Below are 16,671 nucleotides of genomic sequence, written 5' to 3'. Positions count from 1 at the left end.
GCCCAGCTGCGGGATTCCCCTCTGCACTTCCCCAGCACTGTGCCAAGCATGCTGCCGGGCTCTGCTCTGCGCCTGCTCCAGCAAAGCACCCCAGAGTTTGGCTGCATCCCCAGGGCTGTGAGATGGGGAGACGATAGCAGAGACCTCCCAGGCGCTGGGGAGGTGTGAGGATGAAAGATGATGCAGGGAGTGCTTTGAAGATGAAAGCGCCGTGTGCTGCGCTATTCCCAGGTGGGTGTGGGCTCCTGCAGCCCCTCTGCTCCTTGCAGGGGGAAAAGCAAAGCACCCCATGATGCTGCTGCAAACTGTGCCCACTTGGACTGCTGGGGAAGGTGGCACCCAGGCCACCAGCGTCTGCACCCAGCGCTCCCCCCCTGGGGCACAGACCTGCTGCTGCTCGCACCCCAGCCTTGTTGTGCAGGACCCATTGGGCTCCCAGAAAGGAGCCAGGCAGGTCTGGGAGCCCCCACCCAAGGTTGGTGCAGGATGTGGTGGGGAGGATGCAGGACAGCACCTGATGATGAGTCAGGGAGGAAGCACACGCCCAAGAGATCCTGCAGTGACGGCACACAGGGAGCTGGTGACTCCCCAGAGAGCCAGACATGGGGCTCAGCCCCCAGCGCTTGGTTCTGGGGTCCTGCATGGGGCTGCACGGCTGGGATGTGTGGTGGCTGCACACGATATGCACAGCCAGCCAAGCCCCGTGTGCTCACATGGTGCACATTTGCTCATGGGCACATGTGTGCACGCATGTGTGTGTGTGCATGTGTGTGTGCAAGGACAGGAAGAACCACGCTTCCAAAGCATCCGTCCATCCCTGCACAAACCCCCATACATATTGAGGCACCTTGCCCCCCTCAGGGGATGCCCCCATGTCTCTGTATCCCTGTTGGAGATAGGAGGGCAGCCCTGTCCCTGCAGTCCCGATCACTTTCCTTGGCAGCTGCCTCCCTGCCAGCTCCAGTTTCAGCATGGAGCCACAGCTGAGCCCGCAGTTATTTATAGAGAGGAGGAATGACCAGGGGAAGGTTTCCACTGCCTTTGTCCTGCTTACTCCCATATCTCTCCTTCCACGTTTCTACATGGCTCATCACAGTGCTGACCCTTAAAAGGTCATTTTCTTCCCCAGTCACTCATGAGAAGGGCTTGGGGATCACATCCCAGCACTTCACCCCCAGCCCTCCTCGATTGCTGCATGGGGAAAGCATGGAGATGTCAGCCCTGGGATTTGGGGTGCAGGGATTTGGGGTGCAGTGAGCAGGGTTGGAGGGGGGAATACAGAGGTTCACAGCAGCACCAGGATGGCCGTAACCACAGTGCCTTGCAGGTGATCCCACCTTTAATGCATTTCCCATTTTTCAATTATTAAGCACGGTCTGATGAGCACCTTGGAGGAAGTGCCAGCTGCATCGCATGTTTTAATCAGTGTTAATTAGCAAATGCCTTATGAATGGGGGAGGGGAGGAAGCAGGTCTGTGGGGGTGTCTGAGGGATGGGTGCTGCGGGGGCAGTTGGGGGTGGCTCATGGCCTGTGGCAAAGCTGCTACCACTGCCGGTCCCCAGAGTCTGCTGGGGATCCACCAGGGCACAACACTCCTGTCCCCCGTAGATGGGGATGCAACGTCACCAGGCTGCGGAGGACCCCTAGTGGCAATAGGGTCGAGGGGAACAGGGGCGGCCCACGATAAGATGGGAAGTGCTGTGGAGCCTGGTGTCACCCTCATCTATGCTCTGAGCTCAATCAGTGCTCAGCGGGTCGGGATAGGGCTGCACCCCCTTGAATGATGCAGACGTAGCAGGGAGACTGCTGGAAGGTCCTTTATGTGGAGATCATACATACTGCATCCATGGGGCTGACGCAGTGCTGCTGCTGTCCCCGGTAGTGACCCCACAGCCACAGCTCCCATCCCCACCACTGCAAGAGCGCCTGGCAAAGGTGGGAGCTGTGCATGGGGGTCTCAGCCCCATGCAGGTACCCTGGGGTGACTCTCCCACCCTGTCCTGTAAGCAGAGATCCTCTGGTGCTCGCTCTGCTTCTGTCCCAGCTGCTGCCGTGTGGGGCCAGCGTGGGTCTGGGGGCATCGTGCTGCTGCCAGGACAGGGCTGGGTGCTGCCTGGTGCAGCTCTTGGCCAATAAATATCTCTCAGTACAAAAATAAAAGGGTTCCCATGCCAAGATCCGAGACATAGGTGGGTGTGGGGGCTTTTCTCAGCAGAAGGAAAAACTACTGAGCTTTGCCCCACGTTCTCCAGGCTTTCACCAAACATGCCTGGGTCCAAGTCTGGATTCTCCGTGCCAATAAACCAAATGGGCTGTCAGCCCCACCAGCACCTTCGTCCCCAGCTCCAAGCTCCCTCATCATCCTTAGCTCCCCGTGCCCCACCTCAAAGCACAGCCCCATCACAATGTGCCACCCCCATCACCACCCCTGTGTGCTGGCACCCAGCCCCGTGCCTCTGGTGGCACCTCTGTCCCTTCGTGCTGTCCCTGTCCCATCAGGATATGCACAGCCAGTGATCCCCTCGCATGGGTAGAGTGCATGCAGGAGGGGACAGCCGTGTCCCCCTTAATGACCGTGCAGAGAGGAGGGATGCCATGCACTCACACACTGGTTCTACTCATCCTGCAGGAAAAGCAAAGCAATGGGGAATTTAGGGCAGCGCCCTAAAATATATAGGAAAGACAAAATATGGTCTGCCTGACCCTGTGTGACTCATGCAGGAGGTCTGGTGGTCCCAGACACACACTCCAGCACAGCACGGAGCCCGGAGACCCACAGACATGGGGGAGATAGGGAGAAACCAGGAGGGAATGGGATCCACGCGCTGCAGCTCGCAGGGGTGAGGCTGGCTCAGAGTCAGCTCTGAGATCTGAGAGAAACAAGAGTGAGAAAAAAATAATGGGGGGAAGCTCTCCGGGGGCTCCGTCCTCCCGCTGCGCCACTCCGGCCGGCTAAAAGCCCGCGGGCCGTATCAGCATGCGGGTGCCCTTCAGTGAGTAGCTGGGCCCCTGGAAGTAGTGCCAGCGGATGCCGTTCAGCTTGCGGATGTTGTGCCGTGCCGGGTAGTAGATGCCATTCAGGTTGGAGAGCCCGCAGGCGTCGAACCACCACCCTGTGGGAGGGAGCAGGAGGGTGGCACCGAGATGGGCACGGAGCGAGGACCCCGGCCCGAACCTTGCTGCTCACCTCCTGACAGCATCTGGGCACACTTGCAGAGGCAGTTGTCGTTGTCAGCATCGCGGGTGCTGAAGTTGGTGCCCTGCATGGCCAAGCCGCTCTGCTGCCCGGCTGTGCCGCTGTAGTCCTGTAGTGAGAGCCTGCGGCCACGCGTGCCATCACTTCCCTTCGCACTGAGTGGGACTGCAGAGTCCGATGCCCCCATCCCACCCACAGCCCGGCTGACATCCCTGTGAGCGTGCACTGTCCCCATTGCATCTCCATGAGGATATTCTTGGGGACAAACCCACTTGCACGAGCACTGCGTGGCAGCCCCGCGCCTCGCCAGGATGGGAAATCCTTCAGCCTTATGGAAATTTCATGCATCTATTTGGGGAAGAGCCCGGGGAGAGGGGGAGCAGGTGGTGTAGCAACAGCCCCCCATGGAGGAAATCTGCCAAGATCCCAGTGAAGGCCCCATGGGAGCTCTGCAGCTCCCCAGGCAGGCAGCGGTGCCAACCAACCTGGGGGCTCAGGGGCAGCAGTGCCTGGGGATAGCTCAACTCTGCTCACCCACCTGTAGAGCAGCCGCTCACTGTCCAGCTGAAACCTCCCATAGTGGGCATAGACGTGGCTGCCCTCCCAATCCCGCAGCTCCACACGCAGCACGTAGGGTTCCCGGTTCGTCAGGAGGTGCACGGCTTCGTTGCCCAGCCAGTGCTCCCCCGCCGCATCCCCAAAGCCCTGGGGGAGCCGAGGGAGGGTGGGCGTGGGTGGTGGGTGCAGGAACGCCCCATCCCCATCCCCATGCAGACCTGCTTGTACTCCCTCCAGCCCCGCTGGAAGCTGACGCTGCCGTTGGTGCGGAGCTGGATGACCGTCCAGCCACCGCCGTCTGTCTCCATGTCACAGAACACCTGCAGTAGGGAACCAAGCAGCTCTGAGTGGGGTGACACATCCCACTGCCAGTGGGGTTAGTTCACGGACGGCTGGGCCCCATGGTGCCTCCGTGGCAGCCCTGTGTGGGCTGGTCTCACCTTCCTGGGCTGGCTCATGTTGGTGATGTGCAGGGTGTACACCCCGCTGGCACGGCTGCCGGCCCGGAGCACCTCGGTGCAGTCCTGGAAACGCTGCTCCTCACCAGGCAGCAGGACTGGGCAGAGGGGAGAGCAGCTGGTGGATGCTCCAGTGACCCTGCAGGTCCTGCAGCCCTGCTCTTCCCATCTCCCCAGGCCTGGGGATTTGCTGCAGGAGAAACCTCTCAGGGCACAGGGCTGAGTCGCTCTTGGGATGCAATGTTTTTAGGTTCTCCCCACTCACCTCTACCCTCTGCCACAAGGCGCACCAGGCTCTGCACCGACTCCAGGAGCTGCAGCTGCTGTCGCTGCAGCAGGCTGGCGTTGGCACTGGCTGCCAGCAGAGACTTCTCCAGCTCCTCGATGGTGCCGCTCTGCCTGCTCACCAGGTGCTGCAGCCTCTCCTTCTCTGAGCGGATCCCTGCCAACTCTGCCTGGTGCTTTGCCTCCATATCCAGCACCCGCACCTCCAGGATGCTGCAAGGGGATGTGTGCTGGAGATGGGCAGCCCCAGCCTGGCTGCTGTTCCCCCGCACTGCTGTGAGCTGCCCCCGCTCCCTACAAGTGGCACCTGTGGGATGTGAGTGACTTGTGGGCACGCTTCCCCACCCAAAGGGCTGTAATGAGACCTTGTCACCCACGGGGACCCCCGATGAGCTCTGGAGGGGCTCTCCTGCAGAGCAGCCCCAGCCCCTACTTGTTCCTGCTCTGCAGCTGGTGGATCTCGTTTGTCTGCACCAGCAGCTGCTTCTCCAGCTTGGTGGTGGACAGGGAGTTCTCCAGCAGCTGCATCTCGATGCGTGACGTCTGGTTCAGCACCTGCACGGGGACATTTGGAGGGTGGGCACACACACAGCAGAACCCCTCCTTGTCCCCAGCGTCCTCAGGAACACGACTGCATGAAACCAGCATCCCTTCAGGGAACCGCCCCGCGTTTTGCAGCAGAGGAACCTCCCCACACTGCAGTTCTGGTGGCAGTGGGGACATGGGGATACGCGTGCCATCACTGCCCACCTGCGCCTCCACGTCGGTGAGCTTGCGGCTCTGCTCAGCGCTGCGGTTCAGCAGGGAGCTGCCGATCTCCAGCATGGTGGCCGTGTGGTTCCGCACCGCCGTCTGCCGCAGCCGCGCCACCTCCGGCTTCATGCCGTTCTGGATGGAGCTCTCCAACTGCAGACGGCAGCGAGGATGGCATGGGATGGCTCAGCCGAGGAGCTCACCCCGTGCTCAGCCTCACTGCTGCCTCCTGGGCACTCTGATGTGAGAGCGTTGCAGTGCAGCACGATCCATCCCGGGTGCTTTGGAGCTTATTGGGACGCGCTGCCTGTGGCTGCAGTGCTGTGGGGGAGCCCAGGGCACCGCTGCCAACATTCCTCATCCTACACCCTCACACAGCTCTGCTCCCACGTGTCTGGGCTGGGAGAACGACTCCTGCTGCATGCTGGCACTGCAGCTCACGTTGCTCAAAAGCAGCAAGATGACACAACGGGAACAGCCCGGGACAGCATCCCTGGGTGTATGGAGAGGACACTGCTGTGGGTGGCATTGAAGTGGTTGCAAAGTTGGTGCGTGGCATAGTGGCAAAGCAGAGCTGAATGGGATAGGTGGGATTTATAGCCGTGGGGATGCCCAAAGTCCCCAAACGGGACTTTTCTCTTGCTGGGACCTGGTACAGGTCTGTGTGTTCATGGATCTATTGTTGAACTGGAACTACTGACCAAGGAGGCACTGGCATCGGCACCAGCACCAGTACCAGCACGACTCAGCTGCTGGCTGAGTTCCTGTGGCTGTCAGCATCCCACCCCCAACGCCCCATCCTGGTGAAGGCAGCTTTCCCAGTGCTGGCTGCTGCCCTGCTGCAGGGAAGTGCTCAGGGCTGGGAAGCAGCTGGCTATGTGCGCGGCTCTGAAGCGTTTTCCGCTTTCCCAGCCCACAGGGGACAAGCACTTCCCAGTGGGTTTCTATTTCTGGCAGCTGCCATGAGGTTCCCATTCATCCCCTCTCTGGGGTGACAGCCTCGGTGAGGGCTGTGGCCCTGGGGCCACCGTGCAGGGACTGCAGGGAGCGGAAGGGATGTGCTGCTGCCCACGCTGGGAACAGTGCCCCATGGATCCCACTCCCCCGTGGATCCCACTGCCCCATGGATCCATTCTCCAAGTGGATCTTGTGCTCTCTGAGCTGCTGCAAACCAAACCCCAGTGCCATGTCTGGAAAGCACTTCTCCAGCTGGGCGATTGCTGGAGAGTTTCCCTTTAACCACATCATTAATCTTGCTGCTTCTCAGGGCTCCGGAGGCCGTTTCTCCCTCCTGATTTTGCCTTTTTTTTCCTTCAAAATAAACATATCTCTGAGTTAAGGGCAGTGCATACCCATGGAAAAGGTCGGGTTGGCACAGGCAGAGCTGAGCGCGGCCCCGGCTGCTCCCTGTGAGTGGTGCTGGGGCCTCTTCTGGAGGTCCTTGCCCTACCCAGGGGGAGCATCAAAGCCTCCAGGCCCCAGCCACGGCTCTGCTGAAGGCATCGACCTGGGAAGCAGCTGGGACTGGAGGGAGCTGCAGAATCCCTAGATAGTGTGGTCCCATGTGGGGACTGCATGGCTGCAGAGAGGAATGAGGGGACCCTCCCCAAGAGGGTCACCCCCAAAGTCTTCTCAGAGCCTGCAGCCATGGGGCCATTCCTACAGGGAAGGAACTGGGGGAGCAGGGCAGGGATGGGGGCACAAAGCCAGGAAGGCAGCAGGTTCCCCGCTGCTGCCCCCATCCCTCTTGCAGTGTGACACTGAGGGGACGCTGCTCCAGCAGTGCTCTGACCACAACCGAGCCCAGCTCCGGCCCCGTGTTGTGTCCTGGGCCAACAGTGAGAGCTGCCAACATTTGCAGCCTCCAAAAGAATTTCTGTTCAGCAGCAAAACCCTGCGGCGAGAGGCCCTCAGCCAGCAGCTCCGAACGGCCACCCCAATGTCCCCACACTGGGAACCCATTGCAAACAGTTGGAAGGTCCCATTGCACCAGGCACTGGGGTCACAATCCTTCCTGTGCACAGGTTTTGTGCCCCACACCTTGTCACTCCCCAAAGGGAGGGCCGGAATGGTGGCACTGAGAGGTGCTCGGTGCCCATATCCTCTGCAGCACCAGCATGCAGCCTCTCTTGGGCAAAGCCACGTGAGTGTCCTCGTGTCCTCACTGTGTCACTGCTTGTCCCTTCTGGTGACAGCATGCCTGGCAGTGTGGGGAGGGTGACCTGGCCCCCAGAGGTCTGTGAGCTGAAGGTCAGGGGTCCCAAAGGGACTGTGCCATATTCCTGGCCCTGGGCACAGCCCGAATCCTCTGCTCCATGGACAGACGGGGATTTGGGGTTGTTTACAACCAGTCCTCAAGTCCGGTGCCTCCTTTGAGCCCAGTTTGTTTGTTCAGGCCTGGATCCCAACCAAAACAAGCCTCCTTGCGCAGTTGCAGTTAAATTAGGAAAGCAAAGAAACTGGACACACACAAAAAAATAAAGACCCAACTGTGAGCTGCCTGCAGCAGAGGGGCTGTGCTGTGGGGTGGGACAAGCACCAGTTGTGCCCCTGCTCATGGGGTGCAACACCACTGCATGCAGCTGCCCAGATGGGCACACACAGCACAGCCGGGCTTTGCTCAGTGTATCCCTGGGGCTCAACATCCTCCCAGGACTCAGTATGCTCCCAGCTTTTGAGGAATTTGTGGTCTGAGTCAGCTGAAGAGAGGACAAGGGGCAGCCCTGTGCGTCCCTCGTGTGCCCACTGCTGTCCCTATGAGTGCTCGCAGTGCCACTCAGTTTGACTGGGTGACAGCCAGGGACAAGCTGTGGGGACTGAGGTCCCACTGTGGGGACGTGGCCTTGGGGGAGCTCTTCCCTGATGCTCACACAGATGTGAGGTCAGGAGGTGTCGGGTGAGACCTCGGAAAGGAAAAGCCGCTTCCTGCCTCACCCTGAGAGGCCGGCAATGGGGGAGTGCAGCAAGGGGTCCCTGGGATGGGGGGGAGGGGGTCCATGGCACAGGGTGCCCTCCTTCCCGCTTTGCCCCTGCTGTGGGCCTGAGGGTCCCAGTCCCCCCGTGGGGCTGGAAGGCCACGAGCTGTGTTTCCCATGCAGAGTCTCGCCCAGTGCCAGGAACATTTGTGAAGCCCACAAGCGGGAACACAACGAACCCTGCCCTTCGGTCCCTCACCCCGCTGCGTGCCAAAAGCCTTCCCAGCAGCTTCTCGGCAGCGCCGCATCCTGACCCTGAGCGGGGAGTGCTGAGCACTGTAAGGTGCCCAGGATCACTGGCACAGCACGGGCACAGGGACAAGGAGGGGACCGCGGTGGGGACGCAGAGGGACACAACACATTGAGCAGCAGCACCCACAGCGCCCACCCATCCCCTCTGGGCAGACTGAGCTGGGTGAAAGCAGCACCGGCTCATCTGGAGATGAGATTTGGGCAGACTGGCGCACCAAACCCCTGCACAGAGCACTTACAGGGGGCACCCCCCCCCATTTCCTACCTTCAGCAACCACTGCGTGCTGTTCTCCAGGATCCTCTCCAGGTGCTGCAGGCGCTGGGTAGCCCCGCGGGCAGCGTGCCCATTGCCGGACGGCGAATCCCGCTGCAGAGCGTTGACGGGACCGGGGGCGGCGAGCGGGCACGGCGACGGCTCGGCCTCGGGCAGCACGAAGGTGTAGCTGCAGTGCCCGTGCTGCACGCGGTGCCAACGCCGGCGGTTGCCCACGTCCAGCGCCCGACGCTGGGATGCGGCTGTGCACAGCGCTGCCAATGCCACGAGGCTGAGCGCACGCATGGCGCGGGCACGGGGCGCACGCAGCCCCCCCCGGACCCCGGGCACAACGCACTACCCCCGGGCGCAGCGCTGCGGGGCCGGCATCGCCTCCCACTGCTCTCTGAGCCGCCTCCGGCCGCCCCGCAGCCTTTTATCGCCAGGCTGAGTCCCGCGGCAGCCCTTGAGAGGGAAGAAAAAAAAAAACACACACACACACACAAAAATTCTGTTTAAAAACAATACTTTTATCTTTTTTTTTTCTTTTTTTTTTTTTCCCTCTCCTCTGAACCCACCGCGGGGAGATCAAGTTTCCCACGTCATCTTTGCCTATCTCACATACACAGCCCGGACGCCCTCCATCCCTGCGCACCCCCAGCCCCGCTGCACCCCCGAGCCCCCCGCCCTCCTCCCAGCAGCCCCAGCTCCCACCCCCGGGCCGCCTCCCCCCGCCCGCAGCTATTAATAACGACGGGGGAAGCGGAGCGCTTCGTTTGGCTGCTCGGCTGTGGGATGGGCCCGTGGGGACCGCGGGGACGCAGCGGAGCAGAGCGGGATCTGGATGAGCCCCACATAGGATTTGGGGAAGGGCTGCTGTAGGGGATGACTGGGGTTCACTCAGTGTTTTCCCGAGCTCAGCCCCACGTTAAGGAGCTGTTGTGGTGGCTGAGCTGTGTGGAATGGTGACACTCTGAGTGTCCCATGGGCAGCGTGGGGTCCTGGCGGCTGGCACAGAGCCCTTGGAGCCAGCCTGTGTGCAGGGCTGCTTGCAGGATGTCTTCGAATGCCTGCAGGATGTCCACGACAGGGCTGGACGTGGGGACAGAAGGTAGCATGGGGACAGGGCTGGCCATGGGGATGAGGGTGGCCATCGGGCAGGGTGGCCATAGGGACAAAAATGGCCATGGAGACAGAGTGGCTGTAGGGACAGGGCTGGCTGTGGGCACAGAGTGGTCGTGGGAGAATGGTGTTCCCTGGGCACAGGGATGCTCAAGAATCTCCTTGGGTTTTCTGCCAGGTTTCTTGGATCCTAACCCTAACACAGATCTTACGTGCACCCCGCTGGCTGCTGTCCCAACATCCCTGCAGTGGCACCCGGGGAAGGGACAGGATCCCATTGATGCAACTTGCTGCTCATTGCTTACTGCTCAGTCCTGCTGCTGCCTCAAAAATAAATGGCAAAAACCACCGCTGTGTGCTACAGGGACAGAAGCTGAGAGTGACCCCAGCACTTCCTGACCCACAATTTCTAGAGCAGTGCCACACAGAAACTGTTTCCACAGTGCAGGAAAACAGAAAGGCGATGGATGCCAGAGGCTTTAATAGTTTATTTGTCCCTAAGCAAACAGAGGAGCGATGCTCCCGGCTGGCTCGATGCTGACACCCAGTGCTCTCCTCCTAGAAGGGCCCCACAGCCCCCATTTGTGCCGGGAGGAGAAGTGGGGTGGCCAAACTCCAAAGAGTCACAGAGATTCCCATGGCGAGAGCAGCAGTTGGAGCAAAGCGCATTGCAAAGGTGCTGCAGCGCTTCTCCGTATGCTTCCCATGTCCCTTGGATGGGGACAGGGATGGTGTTGCTCGTGTCTGGAGAGGGCTGTGGGGCTGCTCCCTGGGCGCAGGGGGCTGCTGTGATGTGAAGTGCATGGGCAAAGCCTCCCCTCACCCCCCACATTGCTGTGCTCACATAAGACAGCTGTGAACTCACACAAGTGCCGTTGATGCTGAGCCCTGCAGGACCCCAACGCACACAGGATCCTGTGGGGATGGGACATCTCTGTGCCACAGGGATGGGATGGGCATCCATGGCCTGAGGCACGGTCAGACACACCAGCCCCATCCCACCCAGCTGCAGAGAGTGGTAGAGGGAAGAACAGCAAAATAAGGGAGCCACCCCCTGCCCGAGCCCCGGGGCATTGCTTTGGACACTGCAAATTAGATTTTCTGAAAAGGAAATGTTTTACAGGCCATAAATTGTCTCAAAAGAAAGGGGGAGGTTGGGGTAGGGAGGTGGTGGGGAGAAAATTGTGCAATTTTCTGCAGCTGGAAAGCAGGGGCAGCACGGGGGGGGGTCGCTGCGCTAGGTGCCCGCGTCCTGCTCTGTCCTCTGCTTCTTCTGCCGCTTTTTGCCTTTGTTTCTGAGTTTGGTTTTCTCTGGAAGAGAAAAAAAAAAAAAAAAAGAGAAATAGAGGGGTTTCTCACTGGGGATGGGCAGTGGGAGCCCTCCTGTAGGTGGGTGAGTGCTGCTACCTGGATCCTTCCTGAGGCCCATCTGTGGGACAGGGGGGATGCAGGGCTGTCCCTGGAGCAGTGCTGGATGTGTGGGCAAAGGGACGAATTGCTGGACCCCAAATCCTCGATATCCCCAAAGCCTCTAGGTTAGCATGATGGGGTCAAAGCAGTGAGCCTTGTCTCTGCCCAAGGAGTGAGGAGGTGGGAGCAGGTTGGTGGGACATGAATGGGACACAGGTGGGACGTGGGTACATCCATGCCTCCCCAAACGCCCCTCCAGCTCCTGAGTCTGCAGGTCAGTGGGGACAGTGCTGAGACCCCAAAGCAAAGCGGGACACAATATGAGACCTGCAGGATCCGATGGAGCAGGGAACATTTGGGAGCTGCCCAAAATCCAGGTGGATTCATCGGGCCATGCGGGCACCCAGAGCGCGAGCAGCACAGCGGTGCATTCCAGCACTGGTGATGCTGCTTCTTTCCGAGGTCTCCATCTCTTTTCCTGCTCAGCTCTGTTTTTCTGCTCTGATCTCCCAGACAATTGCCACCCACAAAGGAAAGGGCACAGCACGGATGCCAAGTGTCTGGAACGGAGCGCGGCGGGGACACAAGGCAGATTTACAGTGGCGTGGATGGTTTTGTGCCCGGGCCAAGCGCCGACGCTGCTCGCTTCCAGGGGCTGGCTCAGAAGTGGTAGCACAAATCTCTCATCACACAGCGCGGTGCTGGGATGAGGCAGTGTCTTCCTCCAGCTCTCGGCGCGTCGAGCGAACCCCCTGTCCCATAACATCTGGATCCCATAAGGCAGCACTCGGCTGGTTGGGACAGGAGCCTGGGAGCAAGGGTGGGCGCATGGGGATGGGGAGCAGAGGGGCTTCTCCCGCTGCTGGGGCTGCACGCAGATGCACTGGGGGCTTTCTTCTATTTCAGGGAGAGACCCACAGCTGATCCCCAACAGCACCTGGCTGTGCCCCAGAGCCCATCCCTGCAGCCTCAGGGCTTGCAGCTCAGGTCACCCCATGAGATGTGGTATATCCAAATCTATGGTCCCCACAAAGGGATGGTGGTGGGAGCACCGAGCTGTGCACACACACCTCCAGCACTTGCACGGCACCGTGCTCCAGAGCAGAACATCCCACTGCCACCAGCCTCGAGGGGCCATGGGCAGTGCAGCCACATTTCCCCACATCATCACCCCAAAGCTGCCTTAGCAGGGCAGGATATCAGCTCCTCCACGCTGTCAGCATGAAACATTATTTATGACTGATGATGCTCTGATGAAGATGCACTCCTGGCTCTGCAGCCCCAGCACACCTGGTTGCAGCTATTCCCATCTTCCTCCAGCCCTTCCCTCCTGCTGCCACCGCCTTGCACGATGCACAGCAAACCTGCAGCTCCAATATCTGCAATGCCAGGGCCGGTGGCTCAGATCTCCTTCCAAGGCTCACAGATTGGTATCTCATGCAATCTGCCTTTCTGCCAGTTATTAAGCAGAGATTTATTCGAGCAGCTTTCAGTCCAGCTGGTTGCATCCAAAAGTGACATCAGCCGCCTCCCGGTTCCCATTGCCATCCCAGTGCCACTGGGCTGGGTGCTGGGAGAGGTGGTGAGGAGCCCCGGGACAGGGGCTGGATAAAATCAGGGAGACCACCGGGTAGGGCAGGACGATGCCTTATCCCAAGGACAAATCTCAGAGCAGGATGAGGACTTGGCTGTCACAGCTCCCCCAGGTGATGCCCTCCAGCTGTCTCTGCATTCCTGGTATTTTGCAGATGATTGCAGTTTTTTGCAGACTTTTGCAGGTAATTCCCCCCTCCCCAGCAGCTCAACCCTCCCCGTCTGCAATTGCAAAGCAGAAAGCCTCAGCGCTGCCTCTCCCTCGCAGGCAGGGCAGGATGGGGCCGGTGCCAGGGGCTGCTCAGCACATGTGCTTGGGAAGGCGGCTTTCTCCAGAACTGCACGGTAATAACAGCCACCACCGACCTCCAAATGCTTGGGAGATGAGATCCCGGCTCGCCGCTCACCGCCGGAGCCCACAGCGCTCCTTGCTTTTAGGGACCGGGGGGCTGCGCGGGGCCGGGGGCTGCGAGGGGCATCCGGGGCTGCGCTCACCTCCCGGGCAGTGCTTCCTCAGGCGGCACCTGCGGCTCTCCAGCAGCGCGGGGCACGCAGCCCCCTCCTCCCGTGGGGAGCCCAGCACCTCGCGCACCCGCGTCTCCAGACCCCATTTGCAGCCGCAGCTCCGGCCCTCGTGAGTGCAGGCGCTCCACTCGCTCCAGGGCCCCGGCTCGCATGTTTCTGTAGGATGGGGGCGCGGGGAGGGGACGGTGACCACGCCGAGTTGGCACGGTGCGGGGTGCGCGGGGTGCGGGTGCTGCTTACCTTGGCACTCGCGGGTGCCGGGCTGAGCCGTGGTGCTGGGGGGGCACTGCCGGAAGCATTGGCCTTTGTGCAGGTAGAACTTCTCCTTGCATTTCATGCAGAAGTCTTTGCTGAAGCAGCTCTCGCAGCTGGGCGACCTGCACTCTGCCGGGGAGGGGGCTGTGAGCGGGAGGGCGAGCACGAGGCCGAAAACCCCGGGGACCCATTGCAAACGCATTGTGTAAGGGAGAGGGGGATATCCCTGCATCCCAGCCTCCTGATCTCCAGCCAGTGCCCAGGGCTGGACGTCCTGGGGATGCTCCGGGAAGCAGGGGGACCCCGGGGTGCCCGCGGGCACGGCAGCCCTGCTGCCTACACCACGTACTTGTGCATCTGTTGACCTCCAGACCCCGCACGCCGAAGTAGCCGGGGGGGCAGGTGTGGACGCACACCCCGTACTGGCGGATGCCGTCCCTCCAGATGAGCAGGAAGAGCCGGTGGTGGCAGGTGATGCAGCCGTTCTCCTCCGAGCACAGGACGCAGCCCGTGCAGTTCTCCAAGAGCCCGGTGCTCACTGCGGGGACAAGGATGGGGGCTGTGTGCGTCGGGGGGGAACAGCAATGGCACCTTCAGCACATCCCAATGGGACAGAAACTGGGAGTAGCCAGCAGGTAGAAATGTATTCTGAGGTGCATTAATTAGCTGCTGCCTGGTATGTGTCAAGGGAACAAAAGAGTTTTGGAAACATCTGAGTGGAGCTGCAATAAGGATCTGTCTGCTGTTTCCACAGCTGCCACCGCTTTCCTCTGCCCCACTGCTATGATTTACACAGGAACAGCAGCCCTGGGGGGCTCTGCTCCCAGGGATGAGGACATGGACACATGGATGGGGCACACTTCATAACAACAGGGCATCTCCATACCGGGTGATTCTCCATGCACACAGCGAGATGCCTCTGCTGCACCCAGTGCTGCTGGGAACATCCTCTTCTGGCTCAGAGCTCACCTTTCGTGTCTCTGAGCAGAAGCGCAAGCTGAGCAGTGGCAGCAGTGCCAGAACACAGCAGTGAGTGCACAGCACCCAGGTCCATCCGCTCACAGCAGGTCTGACAGCGTGGAGAGGGGATTTTCCACACAGCAAAGCCCTGAGGAGGAGGCAAATCTGGGCACATGGAGTGGGGCCAGAGCTCCATATTGGCAAAAAGGAATACTTGGGTAGTGGCACAGGTGGCAGTACCGTTGTAATCACGGTCCCAGAGCCCTCCTGGGAAGCAAGAGAGGGAGCACAGGGCTGGGGGAGCAGTGAGGAGATGCAGGCACAGGATGCCCCGCAGCCCTACAGACCCGCAGCCCTACAGACCCGCAGCCCTGCAGCCCAAGGGTAAAGGATGCACTGCAGTGGTGCCACACAGCTGTCCCTGAGCTGTCCCCTCCTGCTCGTTGTGCCAGGGCACAGGGACTCAGGCAGCAGCACTTTGCAGCCAGGAGGCTGCGTGTGCTGGGAGCCCGCTAACGAAGCACCTTGGATCCATTAAGTTGTTATGGTCTCTGTTACATATTTACCAAACGCTGACAACATTTGTGTTCCTGGCTGCAGCCAGAGCGGCTTTCCCAGGAGACGCGGGGATTTACGAGTGCCTTTCCCTTCCCCAGTTCTTTGGGATGATTTTCTTTGCTGCCCTCCCTCCATCTCTTGGCTGGGCATGGAAGGTGGGGAGCCAATACCAGGACAGGACGGGATGTGATGAGTCGATATTACCATGCTCACCTCTAAAAACAGCTCTGTCTGCACATCGGGATGGGATTCCATAGCACTGGGAATGGGGAAATCAGGGACAGCTCTTGGGTACGCCTGCCCAAGTGTGGTGGAGGTAGACGCAGATGGGGTTGCACAGGGGGAGGGACCCCACCTGGATGCACGGAGCTGTGCTCAGACCCACGGATGCTCTCTCGCATCCCCCGTAGTGCTGGCTCACACTGCCAGCTTTTGGGGCTGTCTCCACACAGGGTGCATTGGCAGCAACCTTGCCACCCCCATGGACACATCTTACAACCACGTACAGCACAGGGAAAACTGTCCATTCTGCAGTCCAAGGCCTCCGAAAAGCCCTGCTCTCACAATATCCCATCCCCATCCCGGCACAAATTGAGCATCTCATGTCACAGCCCTGCGGTGGCACTGCCCAGCGGAGGGGACACACCTCAGGACACCGTGCTCTGCGCCCTGGATCTGTCTGCTCAGGGGAAGGATGGGGCAGGGGATGGTGGTGTCTCCAAGCATCCTTCCAGGATGTTTTGCTCCTCTTGCACCTCCTGCATCGAGCTGAGAACAGAAATACCGGCAAACCCGATCCCCTGCACGCACCGCACCCACCCTACCTTGCTTTTTCCATCGGTTCTGCGAGAGCATTTCCATGGAACTGATGAATAACAGCAACATGAATATTATCCACTGCATCTGGGCAGGAGGAGTGGAGGGCAGGGAGGAACTCAGACCATCCGAGCGGAGCTCACAGCATCGCCCCGCGCACGGCACAGCGCTATGGGGGCATGGGGCGGTCAGCGCAGGGCAGCGCCAGTGGGCTCTGCCTTTAGGACCACCGGCAGCCCCTCGCTTTTCCCCTCCGGAGAAATGGAGAGAATGGAAAATAACCCCCGGAGACACCGGCAGGAGTGGGGACGGACGCGCTGCGGAGCCCCGGCCCGGATTGGAGCGTCCCGCCGTCCCGCCGCCGTCCGTCTGTCCCGCTGCCATCCCGGCCCGGCGGGGGCACGGCGAAGCCCCCGGCTCTGGGGGGCGGGGACAGCCGGGTGGCTCCGCCCCGGGACGGCCTCGATCCAGTCCCGGTCGGGGGCGAGGGGCGCGGGGTCCTGCGGCTGGATCGGGTGTGCCGAGCCGTGCCGAGCCGTGCCGAGCCGAGCCGTGCCAAGCCGAACCGTGCCAAGCCATGCCGAGGCTTGCCATGCCGAGCCAAGCAGCGCTGCGCCTTGCCAAGCCAAGCCAAGCCGAGCTGAGCTGGACCGATCTGAGCTGAGTGGAGCCATGCTGAGCTGAGCTGAGCTGAGCTGAAC

The 16,671-nt window shown here is 60.7% G+C and overlaps 3 protein-coding genes across 6 annotated transcripts in view; 1 reads left to right on the top strand and 2 right to left on the bottom strand.

The window, feature by feature from the left end:
* PSMF1 (proteasome inhibitor subunit 1) overlaps window positions 1–16,671 on the top strand; it is a 106,987-nt gene that overhangs the window by 71,602 nt on the left and 18,714 nt on the right. The gene's annotated exons all lie outside the window — the stretch shown is intronic.
* Window positions 1,389–9,230, bottom strand: ANGPT4 (angiopoietin 4). Its single transcript, XM_019622081.3, has 9 exons — window positions 8,744–9,230; window positions 5,249–5,404; window positions 4,932–5,053; window positions 4,479–4,711; window positions 4,196–4,311; window positions 3,974–4,075; window positions 3,736–3,902; window positions 3,189–3,319; window positions 1,389–3,114 (listed from the first exon to the last, which is right to left on the bottom strand). The coding sequence occupies exons 1-9, from the start codon at window positions 9,035–9,037 to the stop codon at window positions 2,954–2,956; spliced, it is 1,482 nt and encodes a 493-aa protein (XP_019477626.3). The 5' UTR covers window positions 9,038–9,230; the 3' UTR covers window positions 1,389–2,953.
* Window positions 10,322–16,378, bottom strand: RSPO4 (R-spondin 4). 4 transcript variants are annotated; one of them, XM_019622180.3, is made up of 5 exons: window positions 15,979–16,378; window positions 13,986–14,174; window positions 13,622–13,765; window positions 13,352–13,537; window positions 10,322–11,164 (listed from the first exon to the last, which is right to left on the bottom strand). In XM_019622180.3, the coding sequence occupies exons 1-5, from the start codon at window positions 16,352–16,354 to the stop codon at window positions 11,091–11,093; spliced, it is 969 nt and encodes a 322-aa protein (XP_019477725.2). In that variant the 5' UTR covers window positions 16,355–16,378; the 3' UTR covers window positions 10,322–11,090. The 4 variants fall into 4 exon arrangements, with proteins under 4 accessions (XP_019477725.2, XP_085097452.1, XP_010720658.2 ...); XM_010722356.4 differs by lacking the exon at window positions 10,322–11,164 and adding an exon at window positions 11,195–12,997; XM_085241326.1 differs by lacking the exon at window positions 13,352–13,537 and having other exon boundaries at window positions 15,979–16,377.

The sequence above is a fragment of the Meleagris gallopavo genome, chromosome 22 (assembly GCF_905368555.1).
Source record: "Meleagris gallopavo chromosome 22, MGAL_WU_HG_1.1, whole genome shotgun sequence".
Lineage (NCBI taxonomy): Eukaryota > Metazoa > Chordata > Aves > Galliformes > Phasianidae > Meleagris > Meleagris gallopavo.
This window is presented reverse-complemented; position numbering and strand designations above follow the sequence as displayed.